This window comes from Dicentrarchus labrax, unplaced genomic scaffold, assembly GCF_905237075.1.
Source record: "Dicentrarchus labrax unplaced genomic scaffold, dlabrax2021, whole genome shotgun sequence".
In the NCBI taxonomy this organism is placed as follows: domain Eukaryota; kingdom Metazoa; phylum Chordata; class Actinopteri; family Moronidae; genus Dicentrarchus; species Dicentrarchus labrax.
The window spans coordinates 10540570-10561482 of NW_026136714.1; the positions used below are offsets into that span (position 1 = coordinate 10540570).

At 37.0% G+C, this 20913-nt stretch overlaps 1 protein-coding gene across 1 annotated transcript; it reads left to right on the forward strand.

Annotated features, from left to right (window-relative positions):
- The first annotated feature begins 1752 nt into the window (after positions 1-1752).
- Positions 1753-14223, forward strand: LOC127375594 (solute carrier family 28 member 3-like). The gene is made up of 17 exons (XM_051421624.1): positions 1753-1877; positions 2470-2537; positions 2663-2757; positions 4050-4239; positions 6114-6258; positions 6412-6525; positions 6938-7015; positions 7261-7341; positions 7542-7622; positions 7744-7869; positions 8237-8367; positions 8505-8673; positions 8793-8990; positions 9591-9672; positions 10836-10934; positions 12829-12943; positions 13761-14223. The coding sequence occupies exons 1-17, from the start codon at positions 1809-1811 to the stop codon at positions 13876-13878; spliced, it is 1959 nt and encodes a 652-aa protein (XP_051277584.1). The 5' UTR covers positions 1753-1808; the 3' UTR covers positions 13879-14223.
- The last annotated feature ends 6690 nt before the right edge of the window (positions 14224-20913 follow it).

Here is a 20913-nt window from a genome sequence, read left to right on the forward strand (position 1 = left end):
TGTATTTTTAAAATCGAATTAATCAATTTATTCAGCCAGACACCACAATCACCTGTTGTTACATCACAGTCACCTGTTGTTACATCACAATCACCTGTTGTTGCGTCACAACCATTTATCAGCATTATATTTATTAATGATAATCGCTTCAGGTTCACGCAAGGTAAAGAAAAAGAAAATGTATTTTTCAAGCTCCAACATTTATCAGATCCTGTTTATGATTTATTCATGTGGGCCTCTAAAAATATATAAAAAGGGCTTATATCATGCTTTACCCCAAAGCTATGAGTAACAGAGAGAGAAGGTCATGATTGGGACACTAGACACACTGAGTATATGCTGAAAACCACCACCAAGCTAATCCAGGGTGCAGTATTTTTCTTCCTTCATTAACTGTGAGGGGTTTTGGCACATGATGCATGGATAAACAAACCTCTGTCTGACAAAATTTTCCCAGCTCTGTCTTTCCAAGTTCTTGGCTTTAGCTTGATTAATGGTTTTAACATGTGGATTGGCTACATCTAAGTGATGGTAGATAAAAGTCTTCAGTGGGCCCATGTGTCCTTAGTGAGAAGAATAAGTGTTTGATTTTTTTCCATTTAAAAAATGACTGAATGATACTCTCCTTTCTGAACTGAACTGTTGCCCCATTCCCATGAGAGACTGTTTGGAAATCCCACAGAACAAATGCAAGACAGATGACTGTCCTTCTGCAGCTGAAAGGGAGGAATGTCTTAAAATATGACTTATTTTCTTAGGATTTTAAGCTTTTACAAACAAGCTAGTCAAATTACAGTAATCTTTGTAGAGTGTTTCCCATTACCAAGGTTATGGTCTTCTGTAATTGCAGGTAATAGTTTTATAATTTTAATTGTTTTGTTATGATAATACCCTGTTTACTATATGTTTGTTTACAAAGCACATCATGCCCTAGTGTGTCACCCAATATATGTGCATGTAGGCCTATATATTGTCATGTGGACTCACATGAACCTGTTATAACCTTAGCATACTACATGTATAGTCCTGAGAAATTATACACTAGTGCTCTCTAGTGGCTGCTGGGACGCTTAAGAAATATAAGATATCATTGTGTCATCTGCACAAGCTACATCCATATAGAAATAATATAAGTAAGTAAAATCCTGTTATTGAGGAAAGAGACAGAGTAACTACAACTATACATGTACAAGACTGTTGTTGGGATAGGAAAAGAAGAAATGACTGAACATAGGATACGAGAGAGTTCATGTCATTCTGATTGGTATTGAGTCCAGTTTTGGAGAGTTTGCACCAAAAATTATTCCTGTTTGCAACTGAACATACCCTGCATGACTCAATTATATACATTAAATTCCTGCATGTGTGCGTTTGTATGTGTTTTTATGTGTGTGTGTGTGTGTGTGTGTGTGTGTGTGTGTGTGTGTGTTTTCACCTAATCCCTTAATGACCTTTGACCATTTAACCTGATGATAGCTAGAGAAGACAACAGTTGGCCAAGCACAGACAGTGTGTGTTTGTACTTGTTCGTTTGCATGTGGGTGTGTGTTTGCATGAAAAGAAAGAAAGAAACCATGAGAGAATGAAAGAAAGTAAACATAGCAAATTAATAACCTTGTCACAACACATTTGACAAAGTATCCATAGTGTCCTACAAACTAACAAAGAACACCAGGGAGAAAGAGATACAGAAAGAGACTTAGAGAGTCACAGGAAGAGGGAGGGTGGGAGGGGAAAGAGACAGGACAGGTGTGCTTAAAAAAAGACTTCCAGCGAGTTTCGCCAGTGTTTGAACATATCTGAAGAGAATGGAGCTGAATGGAATAGAGAAGAAGAGTCAAAAAAGGGGTGAAGACAACAAAGCCTTTGAGTTAGAGGTAAGTTAAATATTTGAATATAGCCTAGACTTGAATAATGTTGCTTAAAATAACTGGAAACATTTCAGAACCCCTGCAGTCAGACATTTTATGAAAAAAAGACTATTTGTATCTTCTATCTGTTAAAACAACATCTCTCTGCAGATTTTCACTGAATCAGGCCACTAGTTTGGCTACTTAAGTGAATTTAAGGCAACTAACATTATACCACACGATTCAAAGGACTGAAATAGTTTTGAGAATCAGGTTACATCAATTTGTTCTTTCTATAAATGCTTAAAAAGCAGCATGTGTGCAGTTTGTTATTCTTTGGGTACAGTCTCAGTAGGATAAGTAGACTGTTTCACACCTTCAGTTGGACATTAACCTGTACAAGCAGAGACACATGTGCTCAGTGTGTACAAGAAGCTCTCCTTCATGTCACCAGTTTGCCTTTAGGTTCTAAGTAAGTGTCATTGTGCAAGCAACCTTGTGTAAGTATCTCCTCAGTGTTATTTCTCCTCAAGCCACATGTCTGTGTGTGTGTGTGTGTGTGTGTGTGTGTGTGTGTGTGTGTGTGTGTGTGTGTGTGTGTGTGTGTGTGTGTCTGCAGGAGCAGGATCCGATTCACATTGAAGATGTAGACGATGGACACATAAAGACAGAACAACAGGAGGAAAGGTAGTATTTCTGTTTTTCACCAAACACGCTGTTCATGTTGGATTTTTCTCAGTTTCGTCTGAATCATCAGCCAACATTTTATGTCCTTATCTATCCCCTTATCTGCCTCTTTTCTATGTGCCCAGCTGCTTGCTAGAGAAGAAAATAGAGGCATTCCAGGGCTACTTGGCAAAGCACAGAGACCAAATCCGACTGATTATACGCCTGGTTTTAGCTGCAGGTAAAGTACCTTTGTTAGTATCTGTTAAAGTGTAACTCAGGACCCTAAATGGGTTGCAGGTCTCTGTCTGGCCTTCACATGCTAACAATGTGTTTACATAAGCCTAAGTATCACAGTGAAACTTTTTCTCATTAACATTGAGACTACATCGGAGACAGTGTGTCCACTGTTCTGTACAATTGATTTTCTGTGTTTTGATTTCCCATTCACATCTACGTATACATCTACATATAGGCCCACTGAAAAATCAATTTCTAGTCTTGCTTTAGGACTTTCACTATGCATGAAGGCTTGTAAAGGGCTGTTTAATTTATCTTTGCAAACTAGCTGTGCTGGTTATAGTGGACGTACATGCTCTGTGCCTGGAGCATATTGATATGAGCATGACTGTGTGTGTGTGTGTGTGTGTGTGTGTGTGTGTGTGTGTGTGTGTGTGTGTGTGTGTGTGTGTGTGTGTGTGTGAGTGAGAGAGAGAGAGAGGGAGAAAGAGAAAGAGAGAGAGAGAGAGAGAGAGAGAGAGAGAGAGAGAGAGAGAGAGAGAGAGAGAGAGAGAGATTGTTAACGGGAAAATTAAGCCATGGTTTATCAGAACACAGGAATATGTGTGTTTGTTGTGGTAATGTCGAGACTACACAGTCACAAGAGTGCACACACACACACACACACACACACACACACACACACACACACACACACACACACACACACACACACATTATGACTCCTCCTGTAGCACTTTTAGGGAAGCAATTAGTGCCACGGTGATACTTTATTGATCAAAATATAATAACAGAACATACTGCAGTTGTTAAGTCTGGCTGATTAATTTATTCTTAAAGTTAAATCTGTTAGAACTGTGAAACACCAATAACACGTCTACAGTTCCCACCACATTCAAGTTTACAGATCAAAACAAACTGTATCATTTGAAGACATAAGACGGGAAAACAAAAGATAAAAAAGAATTGAAACAAGAGAGATTTTAATAGCCGTTTTAACTGTTCACAAGCCTTGAGACTTTTAAATCTTGATGTATTTGTTTTACATGTAGCATTTAGATGATGGAGAACTTGTGTAGTGTCACTGATAAGTCTTCTTAAACATCTGTTTCTTTTCAGCTGTGCACTTGATCTCTGTGTCACGACAGTAAGCCTAGACATAATTTCTGTCTTTAAGTGGACGATGAAAAAAAGAAAATAAATGAAATAAATTAGAATTGTTTCAATCAAAGAGGTGTACAATGATACCACCTCAGTGGGATATAATTCTTATTAATGCTGATATTGTTTCAGGCTCCGTTGCCATAGTGATAGCGGCATGTGTCCTGAACGTCCACCGGGCTGTCGTGCTGCTGGTCATCTCCTTGGTAACCGTATTCTTCCTGGTCTGGGATTGGATGGTGAGACGCTATGGCGATCGGGTGTGGGAGGAGCTCCATCCTATCAGAGACCTTCTCAGCAAAAACTGGTTTAGGATGAGATGGTGAGAAATGAGACACTGTTCAAATCCTGTTTCAATTTTACTATTCAGGTGTGCACCTTCCTTCCCAAAGGAATTCAGGAAGTTTACTTTCCATTCTAAGGACACTGGGGAAAAACGATCTACCGAGCCATCTGCAAAAATCCTTTCTTAGTATCTGTAACTAATGTACGTAATGTGCAAGACAGTTCAGACACTCCGAGGGTTTTTCTGTCTCTTGGCAACAACAATGTCCTCATACCAAGGAAATCTGTGTTTGTGAAATCAGCATGAGCACTGAATTCAAACAGGGCAGGATAAAGGAAACAAGAGCAACTGATGGCAACGTATTAGAAGAATTGCTCTGTAACACAGTGCACATAAAATAAAGGCAACTGCACTAGTTCAAGGGCACTTAAGTGGCATTTACCTCAGTAGAAAGGTGAAACAGATACACACAATATAACAAATGTTATAACAATATAAAAAGAATGTAACAAATTGTGTTAGATAAAGACGTAACCGATGGGGTTAAAGATTCTCAGCGTTCACCCACTGCACTGCCACTGCAACATGCTTGAAACAAAGACTCTCTTTTATTCCTGTAGCCATTAAAGGCTGAGTCTGTCCCTCACACATCTGCACTTTGTCTTACCTTGAAATGCAGTTTATTTGGTTTTGTATCCGACACATTTTAGGATAGGAACAAATTGGTCTTTGGTGTTTCGTCTGTGGCTTATAAATATATTTTAAACTGCTTTTGTGTTATTTTGACTATGGTTTGTTGTTATAACCTATGTAGTTAATGTCATAAAAAAGTTGCAAAAGCAAGGAAAAGTGTTTCAAAGCAGCTATAATCACTGTTTTCATATGAACCCACACAGAATAGACATTTTTCACAGCAGATATAAATGGTCTAATGTCCTTGACTCAAGAGTTACAGGAAAAAACTACAAAAGATGTCTACTAACTGGCACCATCTTAAAAACCTTGTTGACTGAGAGGCTGTCTACACAGTGTAATCCTCTCCTAAACAATGCACCAGCTGAGTCGTCTGTCTTTCATCCTGTAACTTCTTTACAACATACTTGCGAACATATTACACATATTACATATTCAATACAATATGCTTTATTGGCATGCATATCAGGAACAATATTAAAGTATAAAGAAAAATATAAATATAGTTCATAAAGGGTACAATTCCTACCAAATGCAACAACGATGTGTGCCTTCATTTGTGACACGCAGTTACATATTGTGCAGCTATGTTTGCTCTCCTAATTGAATCCTTTCTTTTTCACTGTTGTTTAGCTCTTTGAAGTGCATTTAATTAATTACCTGATATAAATGTATTTACAGTAGAGTAATTAAGTTTGTTTTGTGTTTTGGTTTGATTCATCCAGTGTTCAGGATAGGCATATTGTGTTTAATTAATTAATAATTCACTTAATTATTGGGTTTATTCGTGTTTAGTGGTTATAAAGCAGTGCTGGTGTGAGGTTGAACAGTATTGGGTGTTATTTTATCAATCTCAATGTGTCTTAGAGGCTCATTTTGAGATGTAATCAAAATGTAAGTGTTTTTAATGTTAATGTAGGTTGTATTACACTGTCAATTATTTTAATATGTCTATTTTATAAAATGTTCTTATAATTACACAAAATGCTCTACATTTTGTTTCAGTGCATTCACTGCCAGACAAAAGTTATTATTGTTAAGGGTTAGGTGAGGGGCTCCAGATTGTTCCAGCATTACTGCTATAGGTCATTAAGATAGTGAGTGTTAAAGAGAGCTGGAGACAAATGGTTGCCCTTGACTTAATTATGTCATACAGTTTACCCCTACCCTAATTTGGGGAATTTTATAATAGATATCTATCTTTCTTCCTCTGCCAGGATAATATACGTGTTACTGCTGTTGGCTGTGGTGTGTTGGTTAGCACTGGACACAGCCCAGCGAGGGACCAGACAGCTTGTCTCTTTCTTCGGTTTGCTGCTCTTAATCTTCTTAATGCTGCTCTTCTCCAAACACCCATTTAGGGTAAGGGACACACACACACACACACACACACACACACACACACACACACACACACACACACACACACACACACACACACACACACACACACACACACACACTCTGATAAATGATTTTTTTTTATCATTATAGTATTGTACATGTGTGTTGCAGTGGTCTTGGCAAACTTTGCTATGGGGGGTCGGGCTACAGTTCATCTTTGGTCTGCTGATCCTCAGGACCACATTTGGTTTAAGTGTACTGCAGTGGCTTGGAAAACAAGCAGAGGTACGCAACACAAACACACATACACACAAATGCAAACATGTATTTTTTCAGTGTATTGTCCTTGTTTTTATTTCCTTCTTTCGTTTCCTTGTTTCATTTTCCTTGTCTTGGTTCTTTTTGTTTCTTGACTTATTTTGTTTCCTTGTTTCTTTCCCTTTGTATCTGTTTCCTTGTTTCATTTCCTTGTGTCCTTCTTTTGTTTCTTTGTTTTGTTTCCTTGTGTCCTTCATTTTATTTCCTACTCTGCCAGGATAGAAATCTACCGTTATTTTTAGCATTCACAAACATTCTCATTGCATCCATCCTTAACTTTTAAAGTGCAGATAATGAAATGTTACATGAAAGAGATACAATCAATTGTTTCTAAATGTTCTGTTTCTGTTGCTAACAATTAGATATCTTCTCCATGCAGAAATTCATGTCCTTCACAGATGTTGGGTCTAAGTTTGTGTTTGGTGCCAGTTACACAGACCACTTCTTTATCTTCAAGGTACAAAACACACATCAGTATGATGCACACAGATAGAAACATACATGACTGAGGCAATAGTAAATTGAAAACAGCGATAAGAATAGTAACATAAATGAGTGTTACTACATGAACATAAGTAGTCAGTAATGTTATCCAGGTTATCTCCTGGGAGAGTTTATGACTGTCATGTGTGCAGGAGCTTGATGATGATGGTGATGATGATGATGATGATGATGATGCTTATGATTGTTGACTCTCTCCAGGTGATGCCTATAGTGGTTTTTTTAAGCTCTGTCATCTCAATCCTCTACTACATTGGCTTCATGTCCTGGCTCATTTGCAAGGTCAGAAAATGGAATGATAAAATGCATGGAAAAAGACAAATATTTGATGCCAGGTCAATTATTTAAATTATTTATTTTTAAAGCACCTTTCATACAAGAAATACAGGATGGAATGAAATAAAAGGAATTATCAATAAAAGACAAATAATAACTGCTTAAAGTAATTGTAAATGAGCATAATGGCACAATATTTCCCCCAGATTGGATTCATAATGCAGGTTTCCATGAGAACGTCTCCAACAGAATCGATGGCTGCAGCTGGTAATATATTCTTGGGACAGGTAAACAACAGTTTAAACAATAAACAACAACAACAAGCAAATCACTGAAATAACAATAATTAGTAATCTGTAAATCCATTAATCTCAAATCAACCTTTTTGTCCTTGTCTCTGTCTTTCAGACAGAATCACCTCTCTTGATTCGTCCATACCTTAGTGGGCTAACTCGCTCTGAGATCCATGCTGTGATGACAGGAGGTTTTGCCAGCATCTCTGGGACCATTTTAGGAGCCTTTATTGCCTTTGGGGTGAGGAGGCAGATGCTGGAGAGGAAGGTTTATCACTGAGGTTATCACAATTAAGTCTATATTTAAATGAATGAATTTTATGAAATATCAAATACGCAATATCAAATAAAAGATATCAATATGCAGCTAATTTACATCAATCATGAGCTGACTAGTGAGCTAGTGTTTTGCTAACATTACCTAACTGTGCTAAATATGACTATATAAATGTTACTTTTATCTTTTTATCTTTAATATTTGGTTGTATTTTCAAGTACAGAGGAGGACAAAGTGGATGGAGGTTCTAAAACAGGTGGGACATAGGAATGGTTGAATCGAATAATTGACCACTACGTTTATGTTTTGTTCCATGTGCGTCTCTTTTGAGGTTGAGGCAACACACTTGTTGACGGCATCAGTAATGTCCGCTCCAGCCTCCCTGGCCATTGCCAAGACTTTCTGGCCTGAAACGGAGACCTCCAGTGTAACAGCCAGTCATGACCTCAAAATGGACAGAGGGTAGGAAAAAGTAAACAAATCACCGACCACAATAGTTCAATTGTCATCAACTCATCAACACCAGTATGCAAATGACACTGTGCTATTTTAATAAGATTTTTTCCGTTCAGATTCAAACATTTTCTGTGTCCTTTCAGAAAGAGTACAAACGTATTGGAAGCAGCATCCCAAGGTGCATCTTGCGCCGTGGGTTTAGTGGCCAACATTGTTGTCAACCTCATTGCTTTCCTGGCACTGTTGGCCTTTCTCGATTCTGCTGTCTCTTGGCTGGGCGGGATGCTGGACTGTCCGCAGCTCAACTTTACGGTACTGACCCCAACCTGACGCTCGTTGGTACACCAGCTCTCCAACATATACTTACTGTAAATATATTCAAACATCGACCCATATATGCACTCACTCTTCCTTTTCTGTCTCTCCTTTAGCTTATCTGCTCTTACGTGTTCATGCCTCTCTCCTTCATGATGGGTGTTTCCTGGGAGGACAGTTTCATTGTTGCTGAGCTGATTGCCATAAAGACATTTCTCAATGAGTTTGTGGCCTATCAGATGTTGTCAGAGTTAATTAAGAAGCGGAAAGCAGGAGGGCCAGAATATGTGGATAACATAAAACAGTATATTTCTGTGAGTCTCACTCATATCTTGTATTCTCCATCTTGTTTTTATTCAGATTGTCATTCATCATTATTTTTTATTAGAGCAGTGTAAGCAGTGTAGCTGCTGAGGCCCTGTTGTTTTTGTTCTTGTTATTTCATCTTCTTTCTTTCATTTTTTCACCAAAATTTAAATATCTTCTGCTCTAAAGATGTAGTAACAATCAATTACCCAGTAGTTTAGAGATCAGATCACCAAAAATTCAAAAGACATATTTTGCCACTCTTTCCTGGTGGTATGTTACTGCGCAGTTATTTTAAAATTGTACTAAGAGACATTTTGCGATATCCATCACCCCAATACAGTGGAGGTAAATGGTAATAGTAAATGCAGTGTTTCCTCTATGTTGATTTTGGAGCGGCGGCCCGCCGCTGTTAAATTTCTGCCTGGTGTAAAATTGGCTCATAATAATTGCATCAGACTGAACAAGGAATCTTCCAAATACTATCTATCTGTGTTTTTGACACAATATGACGTAGGAAACTGTAGAGATACACATAGTATAATACAGGCATCAAAGTGAAAGTCTGTTTGGATCTTTGCTTTCACTTAACAATATTCCTCTTTCAGGTCCACTCTGAAACTATTGCAACCTACGCTTTGTGTGGATTTTCCAACATTGCTTCCCTGGGGATGTCGGTTGGAGCGCTGTGTGAGTGCCGCCTCATGAGCTGTTAGCAACACTGAGCAGCAGCGCCAAACAGACAAACAGAGTAAAGTGCAAAAAGTTGCTGGCAGGTGTTATATGCTGCAAAAGTTTTGTAGTGATATTTTTCACTTTGATGATTGAGTAAACATTTCATCATTTCTATTTTGTCCTTAATGATGTACTAGGTACAATCTCTACAATACACAGACTGTAGAAATGCACAGGATAGTTACAGGTTGTTGTTTTTTTTGTTTTTTTGACTCCCAAGAGTGGGAGTAACTTGTGAGGAATCCATCTGTTACATTTAAGCTAGTTAAAGTGTGTGGGCTGAATAATAAGTTAGGCCTGTTTTACATGTATTATGCCTTTGGCTGCCTTGTGTCCTGGAAAACAAAAGGAAACTCAGATATCCAGCCGCCCTAATTCTCCAACACACATAACATCAGCAAATTTCCTAAACTTAATGAATTCACTCATACAATCATATCAAATAACAGATGCCAAGTGTGAATATATGTGCTTTTGCAAATGTCAAAAGAAGTGTGCACTGCAAAAGACCTTGCATGCTCAACAAAATTCTCTATGGATGATTAAAGATATAAAAACAAGTTAATACCCAAAAGGGTCAAGATTTGCAAGTAGTAGTTGCAAAATAAACTTCAAAAGAAAGATAGTGTTACATAGAAAAAAACTCCAGTGTGGCAATGTGTGAAGCAGGGAGAATTTGTTGAACATTTGTACATTTCAGTACCCTTGACATGTCAAATGAATAAGTCATTCTTGATAAATGTGCTTTGAAATTATATGTCTTTGTAGCACAAGAAATCTAGGAGTGTTAAGTCTTAAAATGACTGAAAAACATTTGATGATACAGTTGCAAGCAAAAGAAAACACCAAACAAAAAGTAGCCTGTTGACACAAAAACTAAAGAGGGAGAATCAGCTGTAATCGACTGTGATAGTTACATTTGTACAGGGACTTTGAGTTTGTTGTTAGTCTTTTTCGATATAAAATCTTTATATATGGTACACATACTGGATAAATTAATGAATTTCTGTGATGGTTTCTTTTGTTGTGTTTTGTTGTCTCAATAGTATATGTACCTGTTTCTGTTCAACTTTTGTTTGCAGCTTTTGTCTTTTAACATATAGTTGTTCTTTCTCCAGCGGCCATGGCTCCAGATAGACAGACTGACATCTCCAGTTGTGGCCCCAGAGCTCTGATTGCAGGCAGTGTCTCCTGTTTCATGACAGCTTGTATCGCAGGTGACCGTTAACGCTTCTTTGCTTCTATATCTGTAATTTATCCACATAGTGTGTTTATAATTTTGGAGCTCATCAAAACTGTGTGTTTCTCATCCTGATTTCACCTCGGTGAAACATACAATTGCATGTACATTATAGCCAGTTTATACAATTATTTTTGTTGTACTGCTACACTTAATTCCTCACATGAGAATTATATTGATGCCATCACAACATTTAATATCTAATTTAGGCCTGACATCAATAAACCATGGTTGGGTTGTGAGGCAATGACACTCTCCACAGATAAATACTTCAGCACCCTAAACAAAACATAAAAGGAAACCATCAAAGTGATGCAGGTTCTATTGTCTTAAAGCAGATCTATTCTGCTGTCAAACTGGTTTAGATTGCTTTACTAATTTTACTGTGTTTGAATTAAATGTGAATTACTGTGGCATCACTATGCTGTGCAGCTGTAATCTGATGGGGGAAAAAAACAAACATCTGAACATTTGGACATTTCTCTGGAAAATAATCAACATCAAAAGACATAATCAGAGCATGCCATGGTTTTAATTGATTAATTGATTTTTAATCTGTGACTTTCCAACAAGAACACTTTAAACAAAGGCTATGGCCGGGCCGCCCTGATGCCTTGGACCCCTGATTTTGTGCCTGGTAGGCCCATTCAGTAAATCCTCCATACACAAAACATATATGATATTTAAAATATTTCCCTATTATGTACTTACTATTTTGTGTCTCTTTGAGTAGAGTAGTGCATCATTAATTTTATGACATCGGCCATAGACAGCAGGATTCTCAAATAATCACAATATGCAGAGCACATTTACATGAATATTCACACGCATATGTCATATTAATAGCTAACACAGCCACACTAATGTGGTAAACATATTCAGTATATTGGCCTATCTCTCACAAATGTCCATGTTGACTTTGCCCTTTCACCAACTTTATTTTTAACTGCTGAGTTATTCTACCTTTTTAACGTTAACGAGGCCATTACTCAAAATTGGAAATGGTAAATGGTCAGTATGCAAACTCACAGAATTATCCATTAGACACACTAGTTCAATAACATGTGTAACAGTCTGTTCTCATACAGTACATACAAATTTCTAGATTTGAAAATGTTTTTGATACATTGTCATTCTGTTGTTTACTAGATTACAATGATACTTTTATTTATGACTTTATTTTTATATTTTTAGTAGAAATTAGTAGTTATTCCACGTTAATTACACTAATACTTATATTCCAATTTAGTTCCAAATTTCACATTTTCACATTTTCCATGTCTGTTTGCTCCACTGTATATTTAAAGGTCCAGTGTGTAAAATTTAGTGGCATCTAGCAGTGAAGTTGCAGAATGCAACTAACTGAACACCCCTCGCATCTGTATTTGACGACCTCAAAATGAGAACGGGCTGTGTAGTGTGTAGGAGAAACTATACAGTGGCTGCGAAATGCGCAAAACAAAAAACGTGAAAGTCCTTATTTAGAGCCAGTGTTTGGTTGTACTGTAGGTGGTTCAACATGGCAGACTCTATGGGAGGTGAGCTGCTGCATCTGTAGATAAAATCAGCTCATTCTAAGGTAACAAAACATAACGATTCCTATAGTCAGGTGATTATACATTAATGAAAACATACCTACAGATATTATATTTCATTTCTACCAACAGATCCTCCTAAAAGTTAAACACTAGACCTTTACATACGTGCTGATATTATTATGAGAAATAATATTTAAATGACACAAATAATAAAAAAATCTATATAATGTATATTAGATATAAACAAAATACTGTATATCTTGTCACTCGTTGTAAAACACGTTTTTGATTTTGATTTTGATTTTCATACTATGATGCTCTGTGGGTTTCTAGGTATGTTGTACATCCCTGATCTTCAGTGCCCACATTTCCTGAGCACCGAGTTCAGCAACACCAATGTGACCAGCAGCTCAGAACTGGTCACCTGCTGCATACAACTATATAACAGGTGTGTGTGGGTGTGTAACTGTTTTCTCATTCTCAGGGCATCACATAGCAATATTTTGTCACACCCCTCAGCATCTCCATGCACTACCCACGAGGTGCCCTTTAGTGTCAGTTTAATATGCAGCAGGCTGTCATCTAAGGCTGGACATATACTGGCTTTTATCCATGCGTTCTCATGATGTCCGTTTGGACCGTTGGTTGTCCTCAGAAAGTAATTCAGCATGAACGCATGGTTAAACAGGAAGTATCTGTGGCTTAACTCCAATGTATCCCATCCACATCAGATGACAAAGTATAAAGAGCGTGAACGTCCATGTCAGGAGGTTGTTAGGGTGGATGGATGGGTCAAACAAACACAGGAGTTCATGTCTTGTTTCCATAACATTACTTGCGTCACATTACTTGTTATTATAATATTTGTTTTCACCCAAATCATGATGTTTTTTCGAAACCTTAGCAAGCAGTTTTGTTGCCTAAACCTAATAAAACGGTAACCATTTCACAATCTTTACCACATGTTAAAAAGGGGTCTCATACAGACATTAAAGGGTACCTTGTGCTTCTGTTTGATACAGTAAGGAGTGTGACAAACCGGTGTCAGTAGTTGAAAACCTGTGAGAACGCGTTGGTGCCGTGTATTTACCCAGCACCACTGACTCAGCTGCTTGGATAGTTTTTTTCTGTGCAGTTATAAATACATCAACATAATTATAGTTGATGGAGAAGAGATACTGTGATTCAGTATGTGTGTGTGTGTGTGTGTGTGTGTGTGTGTGTGTGTGTGTGTGTGTGTGTGTGTGTGTGTGTTTCATTTGCAGCGTGACAGTGTATGAGCCATGGAACCTGACGATGGGAGAAGGATTCAGTCAGAGCATTCTGCAGCACTGCTGCTCACTCACACCCCCTACACACTTCAACTGCAGCTTGTTGCTTTGAATCATTGTGAACATTTGTAATGTGTACTGCTGTTATGCGGCATTTTCAATAAGGCTGTGCGTGTGTGTGCTTGTCTGTGTGTGTGTGTGTGTGTGTGTGCGTGTGTAGCAATCATTCTTTCCATTATTCTTTTTTTTAGTTGAATGCTCTGATAAGGTAGCGGATTTACAAAATTTCAAGTTTTTAGCTGCAGTGATGGTGAAAGTTAATATTTCCCTGACAGACGTGAAACCTCAAGAGGGATTTTCAAATGATTTAACATTCAGAATTTAACTTTTTTGTATTTGTGAAGACATTTGTCTCAGTTGATGCCTATATTTGAATAAAGGTTTTGATTAAACGAAACAGATGTTGGGAGATGGAGAGATGTGATGATTTTTTTATTAACGTATCTAAAACTGATCTCTATGTATAGATGCTGGTATATACTGTAAATTCAGCTTTGTGTACGTGTATATGTATGTCGGTATGTACACCTATATATATATTTAGATATATCCACATATATACATATATACATCATAAACAGAGAGAGAGAGAGAGAGAGATGTCCTTCATCATTTTCATACCTTAAAGTGTCTTATCTCGTCTCTCTGTCCTGTTGTTACTTTCTCAAGCCAGTGTGTCTCTCTGCATTACTATCTGTCCTGACCTTTCTGACTATTGCAAATTAGACAACCTTCTCTAGTATTCCCATGGGCCACGCTTGTTCTTTTCTGCTAACATTCTCACAGGACGAACAGCTTCTCTCAGAGGTAGTGTTTTACTGTTACTTTATGACCTATCCAAATGTTACACTTTTCTTGCAATGTTTAACTCGAAACATACCTTCTATTGTTATCTCATCATCCTGTCTGTTACATTTATGGTACCTTGGGAACTGAAATTGGTAGAGGTTGCATTTAAAGATTCAGAATAAACAAATATATATATATATATAAATAAAAATAAATAAATAAATAAAAAGGGATCCGATGATGGCTGCATCAAAATAAAACTCACCAAAGCCATCTTTGTCTTTCCAACAATTACCAGTTCTGGTTCGGTCAAAATAAATCCTTAATGCACCAACGTACATGAGAAAAACAGTTTCAGTCACTCTCCTCAGGTGGAAACTGAAGAATGCACATGCGGCCATACCAGCTGTGTAAACAAAGCACATAGAGGCTGTGATGGCAACACAGGTACAGACAATATTACTTCACCATATTTTTACTTTATTAATTATTAAAGTTTCTATCTCTTAACTTTTAAAGGAGAATAAACATGATTAAACAAACATATCAAATATGGTCATTTTTATACCTCCCTATTCAGATTGATAATATAACAATAAAACAAAATATATCTAATAAATTACTAAAACCTTTGTACTTGTAGTAAATTCATATTTAGTAAACGTGTTCATGCATGGCTTTTACTTGTAACAGAGAATTACTGCACTGTGGTATTGTTAGTTTTTCTTAGCCTATAAATAAAATCTGAGTACTGTTACTGTTAAATATGTGGGGCTTTATTTACCTGCACCGGAATCATTTCTAAGACAAAAAAAAGAAAAAGAAAACCAGCAAATTATGTTACTAAATATTTGATAGACCGGACAATATCTTCACCTCACTTTTCCCTGCCTTTCCTGAATGGACCGAGTATTACAGTAACAAGTAAAAGCACTGTGTTACTTGGCCACTGGATGTCACTGGTGTCTTCTTTTTCCCATTTGGCCATGCATACCAAAGTGCATGGTGGATTCATCAGGGCCCTAGACCAGTCAGTCATACTGGTTTGGTTGGCAGAGCGATCGTCCAAGTAACTGTCTCATTAATACTGACAGAAATGATACACTCAGACCGCCTACCAGACAAAAAGGAGGGTAGCAAGGGTGTCCACTTTCAACATCTGCATGTGTGAGACGAGCATGCAGTCACAGAGACAGCAAATGACAGTCTCTTCATTAAATCCACCACAAGCTAAAGGTCAGATGGCTCCCTTCTGGGCGGGCAGGAGGTGTGTTCACACGTGTGAATTTCACACACCCACAGAGAGGGAACATTAGACTCAGCCATCAGACGCTACATAGGACATTTTTAGGCTCCATGTTACCATGTGTACCCCATAAAAAAATGTCAATGAGCTAATTTTCATGTTTGTCAGCAACGTCAATAATAAATAACCAAATGGGTGTGTTGGATCAGGAGGGAAAAAGCAAACATTAAGTCTCTGGGAATGTGGAGGAGTGACTTTAGTGTCTCTCTGTGTAAGGACAAGAACCAAAGTTTAAAAAACCATAATACAAAGTCAGGACATACATTTCTTTAGTCTTTATCAATTTTATTTGTCATAAACTGGGATTTTTGCTGCTGCTCCTTTCTTTTGAATTCAATAACAACACTATAACAGCATAGAAAGGAAATGATGTGTGTGAGAGACTGTAAGATTTGATAATATGCTTTTTCTCTAACACATCTTGCTTAATGAAGCTGTGTTTACTGTAGGGAAATACCGGTGACAAATGTTTTTATTTGTGTTGGGATGACAGGTGAGAATCAGCTGTTTGGCCAACACTGACACATTTACAGTCATCATTTAATATATATTTTTATGTGTGCAATTTATTTTAAATTATTATTTTAAATAACCAAATCAAAATTAACTGAACATTACAGTAATTTGTAGATACACTGAATGAGCCCTTCTATTCAAAATGTTAAATTATTACTAAAATTATTATACAAATATTTTCTGCTGGGCCATAAAGGGAAAATAGCTGCTGTATAGGTGCTGTGTATCACCTGAGATATATACGTCTATATTTACTTTTTGAAACGTGCAATCTTGGAATAATTATCTAAAAGCACAAAGTACTTTAAAAGTTAATAAGTTAAAAAAAATAATTAAGTTAAAAGATCTGATCTAAAAAAAGAGTCTTGAAAGGTCTGTAAATGCACTTCATGTGTGCAATTATTTTATTTATGGGTTTTACTGTCCGTCCTTTATATTGTTGATATTTGCAAATCTAATAATTATGAAATCATATCTCTATTTTTTTATTACACTTTAATGGAGCGTTTACTGCAGCAGCACAGAGATAAGGGTGGAAGGAAACAGAAAGGTGGATAGATGGAGTAAAAGCAGGAAACACAGAGGAAGAGGGTGAGTTGTAAGAGGCTGAGACGGGTGGATATTGGATTGTCATGTAGCACCACTCCAACCAACAGAGAGGGGGATGAAGAGGAGGAGAGAGAAACTGAATGATGGAGATGTAGTTGTCCACCAGCACTCTAAAGAGCACACAAAGGAAGAGGAACGAAGGGAGGGAGGTCGCTGGGATGGAGGATGCATATGGAGGTTGGATTGAGAAAAGGTAGAAAACAGACTGATTGAAAGTGGAGTTTGGAAGGATTCACAGAGGCACTTAAAAGAATGATTAGAAAAGACAGAGATGGTAAGAGCATGGAAAAGGGATCAGGGGGCTGAAGGGGAACTGACGATGGAGAGAGGAAGTCACACTATCAGTGGAGGTGATGATGAGATAGATAGATAGATAGATAGATAGATAGATAGATAGATAGATAGATAGATAGATAGATAGATAGATAGATAGATAGATAGATAGATAGATAGATAGATAGATAGATAGATGGATAATCAACTTATTGACAATCTTATCGAGCAACACAAACATTCATGGGACCATTGTGCATAATCACTGTTCTCCATGATATGCTTCCTGCTTAACGAACTCTAATTGATGCTTTAATTGCTCATTGACACGTAATTACATGGACGTGCCTCGGTGCGGAGTGAGAAATTAAACAGGAGAATCCCTGACAAATGTGTGCAGACGAATAGACGCTCTGCTACATTAATTGTGTTGAATAGTGGAGCGGCATGTTTCTCATCAGAAAATTACCCATAAAAGTAGTGATCATGTTAGGTAAATTAACATAATTTATACAGAAACATACACAGAGGTAACACCATTTAAAAAAAAACCTTTCATTTGATCATCTTGGAGTAAATTTGTCCTTTTTATATCTCATTGGCTAATATATGAAAATAATCCCAAAACAGCTTAATAACAAAATGGAAACAACATTATGGGTGTGATACTATGGGAGTGGGGAATTTACCTTTGGCATATAAAACCTGTATCTTACCTAATGAAGTTGAACTGTAGTTAGAGAAACAGTCCAGTGACTATAAGTGATACTGAACAGTCAACAGTGGCACTTGTGTAAAATACCAAATTACAAATTACAATGGGAATAAAATAAGTCAAACAAAAGGACATATAGAGATGGAATTATATAATTAGTATTTTGTTTTAAATCCAATAAACTGTATAAAGTTTAGTCACAGGATCATCTTGTAGTGACATGTCCTTTCCAGAAATGCATTGTATGGTCTGTTTGTTTAGGGGTTTGTTCACTACACTAATCAAAAATAAAAAAAAAATTGAGATAATTATTCTAATATGTCCAATGTTGGATTCAGATCCTTTACTTAATAATACATTAGAAGTAAAATAAGGACAATATCCTTAAAGTATTAAAAGTAAAAATACTCAGTGCAGGAAAATGCCCCTTATATTACTATGTATTATATGATAAGATTATTAATACTCATGCATTAATGTGTAAGCAGCATTTTACTGCTGTAGTTGGTTGAGGTGAAGATCATTTTTAAATAGTTAGTATAATAATTAATCTATTGATTGATTCACAAATTCAGAAAATGTTGTTTCTTGATTATTTTGTCCAACCAATAGTACAAACCTCAAAATTATAATAAAAATAAAAAGGAAAAGTATCAAATCCTCACATTTGAGAAGCCGGCACTTGTTGTGATAAATAACATTCATCAAGATAGATCGATTAATCGTTTAATCAAGGAATCTTTTCAGCTGTATTTGTAGACTATTACTGATGGATAGTTTAATTTATAATAAAACATCATATTCTAAAAGCTCTTCAATTGTAGCGGAGTAGAAGTAGAAAGTAGCATGGAAAAAAATGAAGAATGAAGAAAGAGAAAGAGAAAGAGTTTACAATTTAAGTACAGTACTTGAGTAAATGTACTTAGTTACATTCCACCACTTAATATGTTTCATACATTTATTATCTTCTGCTGTGGAGCACCAAGGTCCATACTCTCCATCCATCCTGGGATCCATCCCTGCACACATTAGGCTGGAAGAGAACACCTTGGATAGACGGCTTATCTATCAGAAGACTTAGACATTCTCAATTCACACCTACAGGCAATTTAGAGTTATATTTCACTTTTACCTGCTCGTCATTAGTCTGTAGGAGGAAAGCGGCGCACAGAAACAAACAAATTAAAGAACATTCAAACTCCAGAAATAACACGTTCACTTATTTATTCATTTATTTCTTTATTGGTGAGACTGATACTTGAGATGTTTGAGTTACCTTCTTTTCTTTTTCTCTCCAGTTTAAGAGGTCACAGGTTCCCACTGACCCCTTCCTGGAAATGGTAACTAACATTGTTGGACCTTATGCTCATGCAATCCAAAAATGTCAAGATTAAAGGAATAGTTCAAAAGTTGAGGAAATACACTAATTCACTATTTTTCTGAGCTTTAGATGAGAGGATTGATACCACTCTCATGTCTACACGTTCAATACGAAGCTACAGCCAGCAGTCAGGTTATCTTAGCTTAGCATAAAGACTGGAAACAAGGGGAAACAGCTAGCCTAGCTCTATCTGAAGGTAACGAAATCCATCTACCAGCATCTCTAAAGTTCAGATGCCAGTTGTTTTGAATAAATATGATTCATTGTATTTGTATGATTTATTGTATTTATTGTACAGACATGAGCGGTATCAATCTTCTCATCAAACTTTAAATGAATAAGTTTGTTGTATGTTAATATCAGTACAATATGAATAACAATTGGCTGAAACATGTTGTGTGATCAAATGAGTGAGCTATCTGTGTATCACCCCCTGACAGTGAGCACCTCATTTGTGTAATTGTTATGCATCTTTTTATGAGTTAAATATTAGTGTTTTGTGAACACGTTGAACAGCAGGCGTCGGGAAGTACAGATTACATCTAAGGAAGCTACATAATCAAAAAGGTAACATATTACAGAAAAAAAAAGATGTAAAAAGTGGGATTATTTACAGGATTACTATTTTAAATTACATTTTAAAATTAAGGAAAATATACCAAACATGCACATGCACAGTTGTGAAAATGGTAAAAATAGGTTACTGCATGAATTTCCTTAATCAAAAGCAAATATTTCCTTAAAAATACACTGAGCAGAGGACACATTTTTGATACTAAAAACCTTGGTTTCCACGTCTTTTCTTAGGTTACATTGTTCTGTTGTCTTATAGACAACATCTTACTGATATTTATTTTCTCTGGTCTTTATTTGCATATTTACTGTTGAGGTAATCCAAAAGTAATCAAAAGTAATCGAGTTATGTTACTTTAATATTGTGATTAGGCTACTGGCTACAGGTATTCATTTCTGTTTGCAAATACTTTAAAGACCATCTTTTCCAGGCCGGGCAGAAGAGAAAATGGTTTGGATCAAGTTGCATTCAGGAGTGTTGGAGATTCAGGAGTCAACATTGTCTCTTCTTTGCTGTTTGTTCTGACAAATAATGCCTTCAACAACACACGTTTGTGGCAGGTTCTGAGAAAAACCTCTGCCGAGCGAATGTTTTATGACTAAATGTGTGTTTAGCCACATGTGCCCTTCATCCCATGTGCTTTCACCCCTGCTGGGAGAGCTCACACAGACACACACACAAGTGCGCACAAAAACAAGCTGACTCGCATACGCTTGCTGACCAATGCACGCTCTTTCTCTGTCAGTCACACACACAGATGAATTCCCTGGAGGCCAGGCAGGGGGTCTGGCTGGGACAGAGATGAACACATGCTGGGATCAGGGCAGCAGTGTGTGATTCACGTTTCTCTCTCTCTCTCGCTTCCTTCTTTCTCTTATCACTGACACCTCACTCCCACCTCTCCCTGCTCTGTTTACCCCCTGT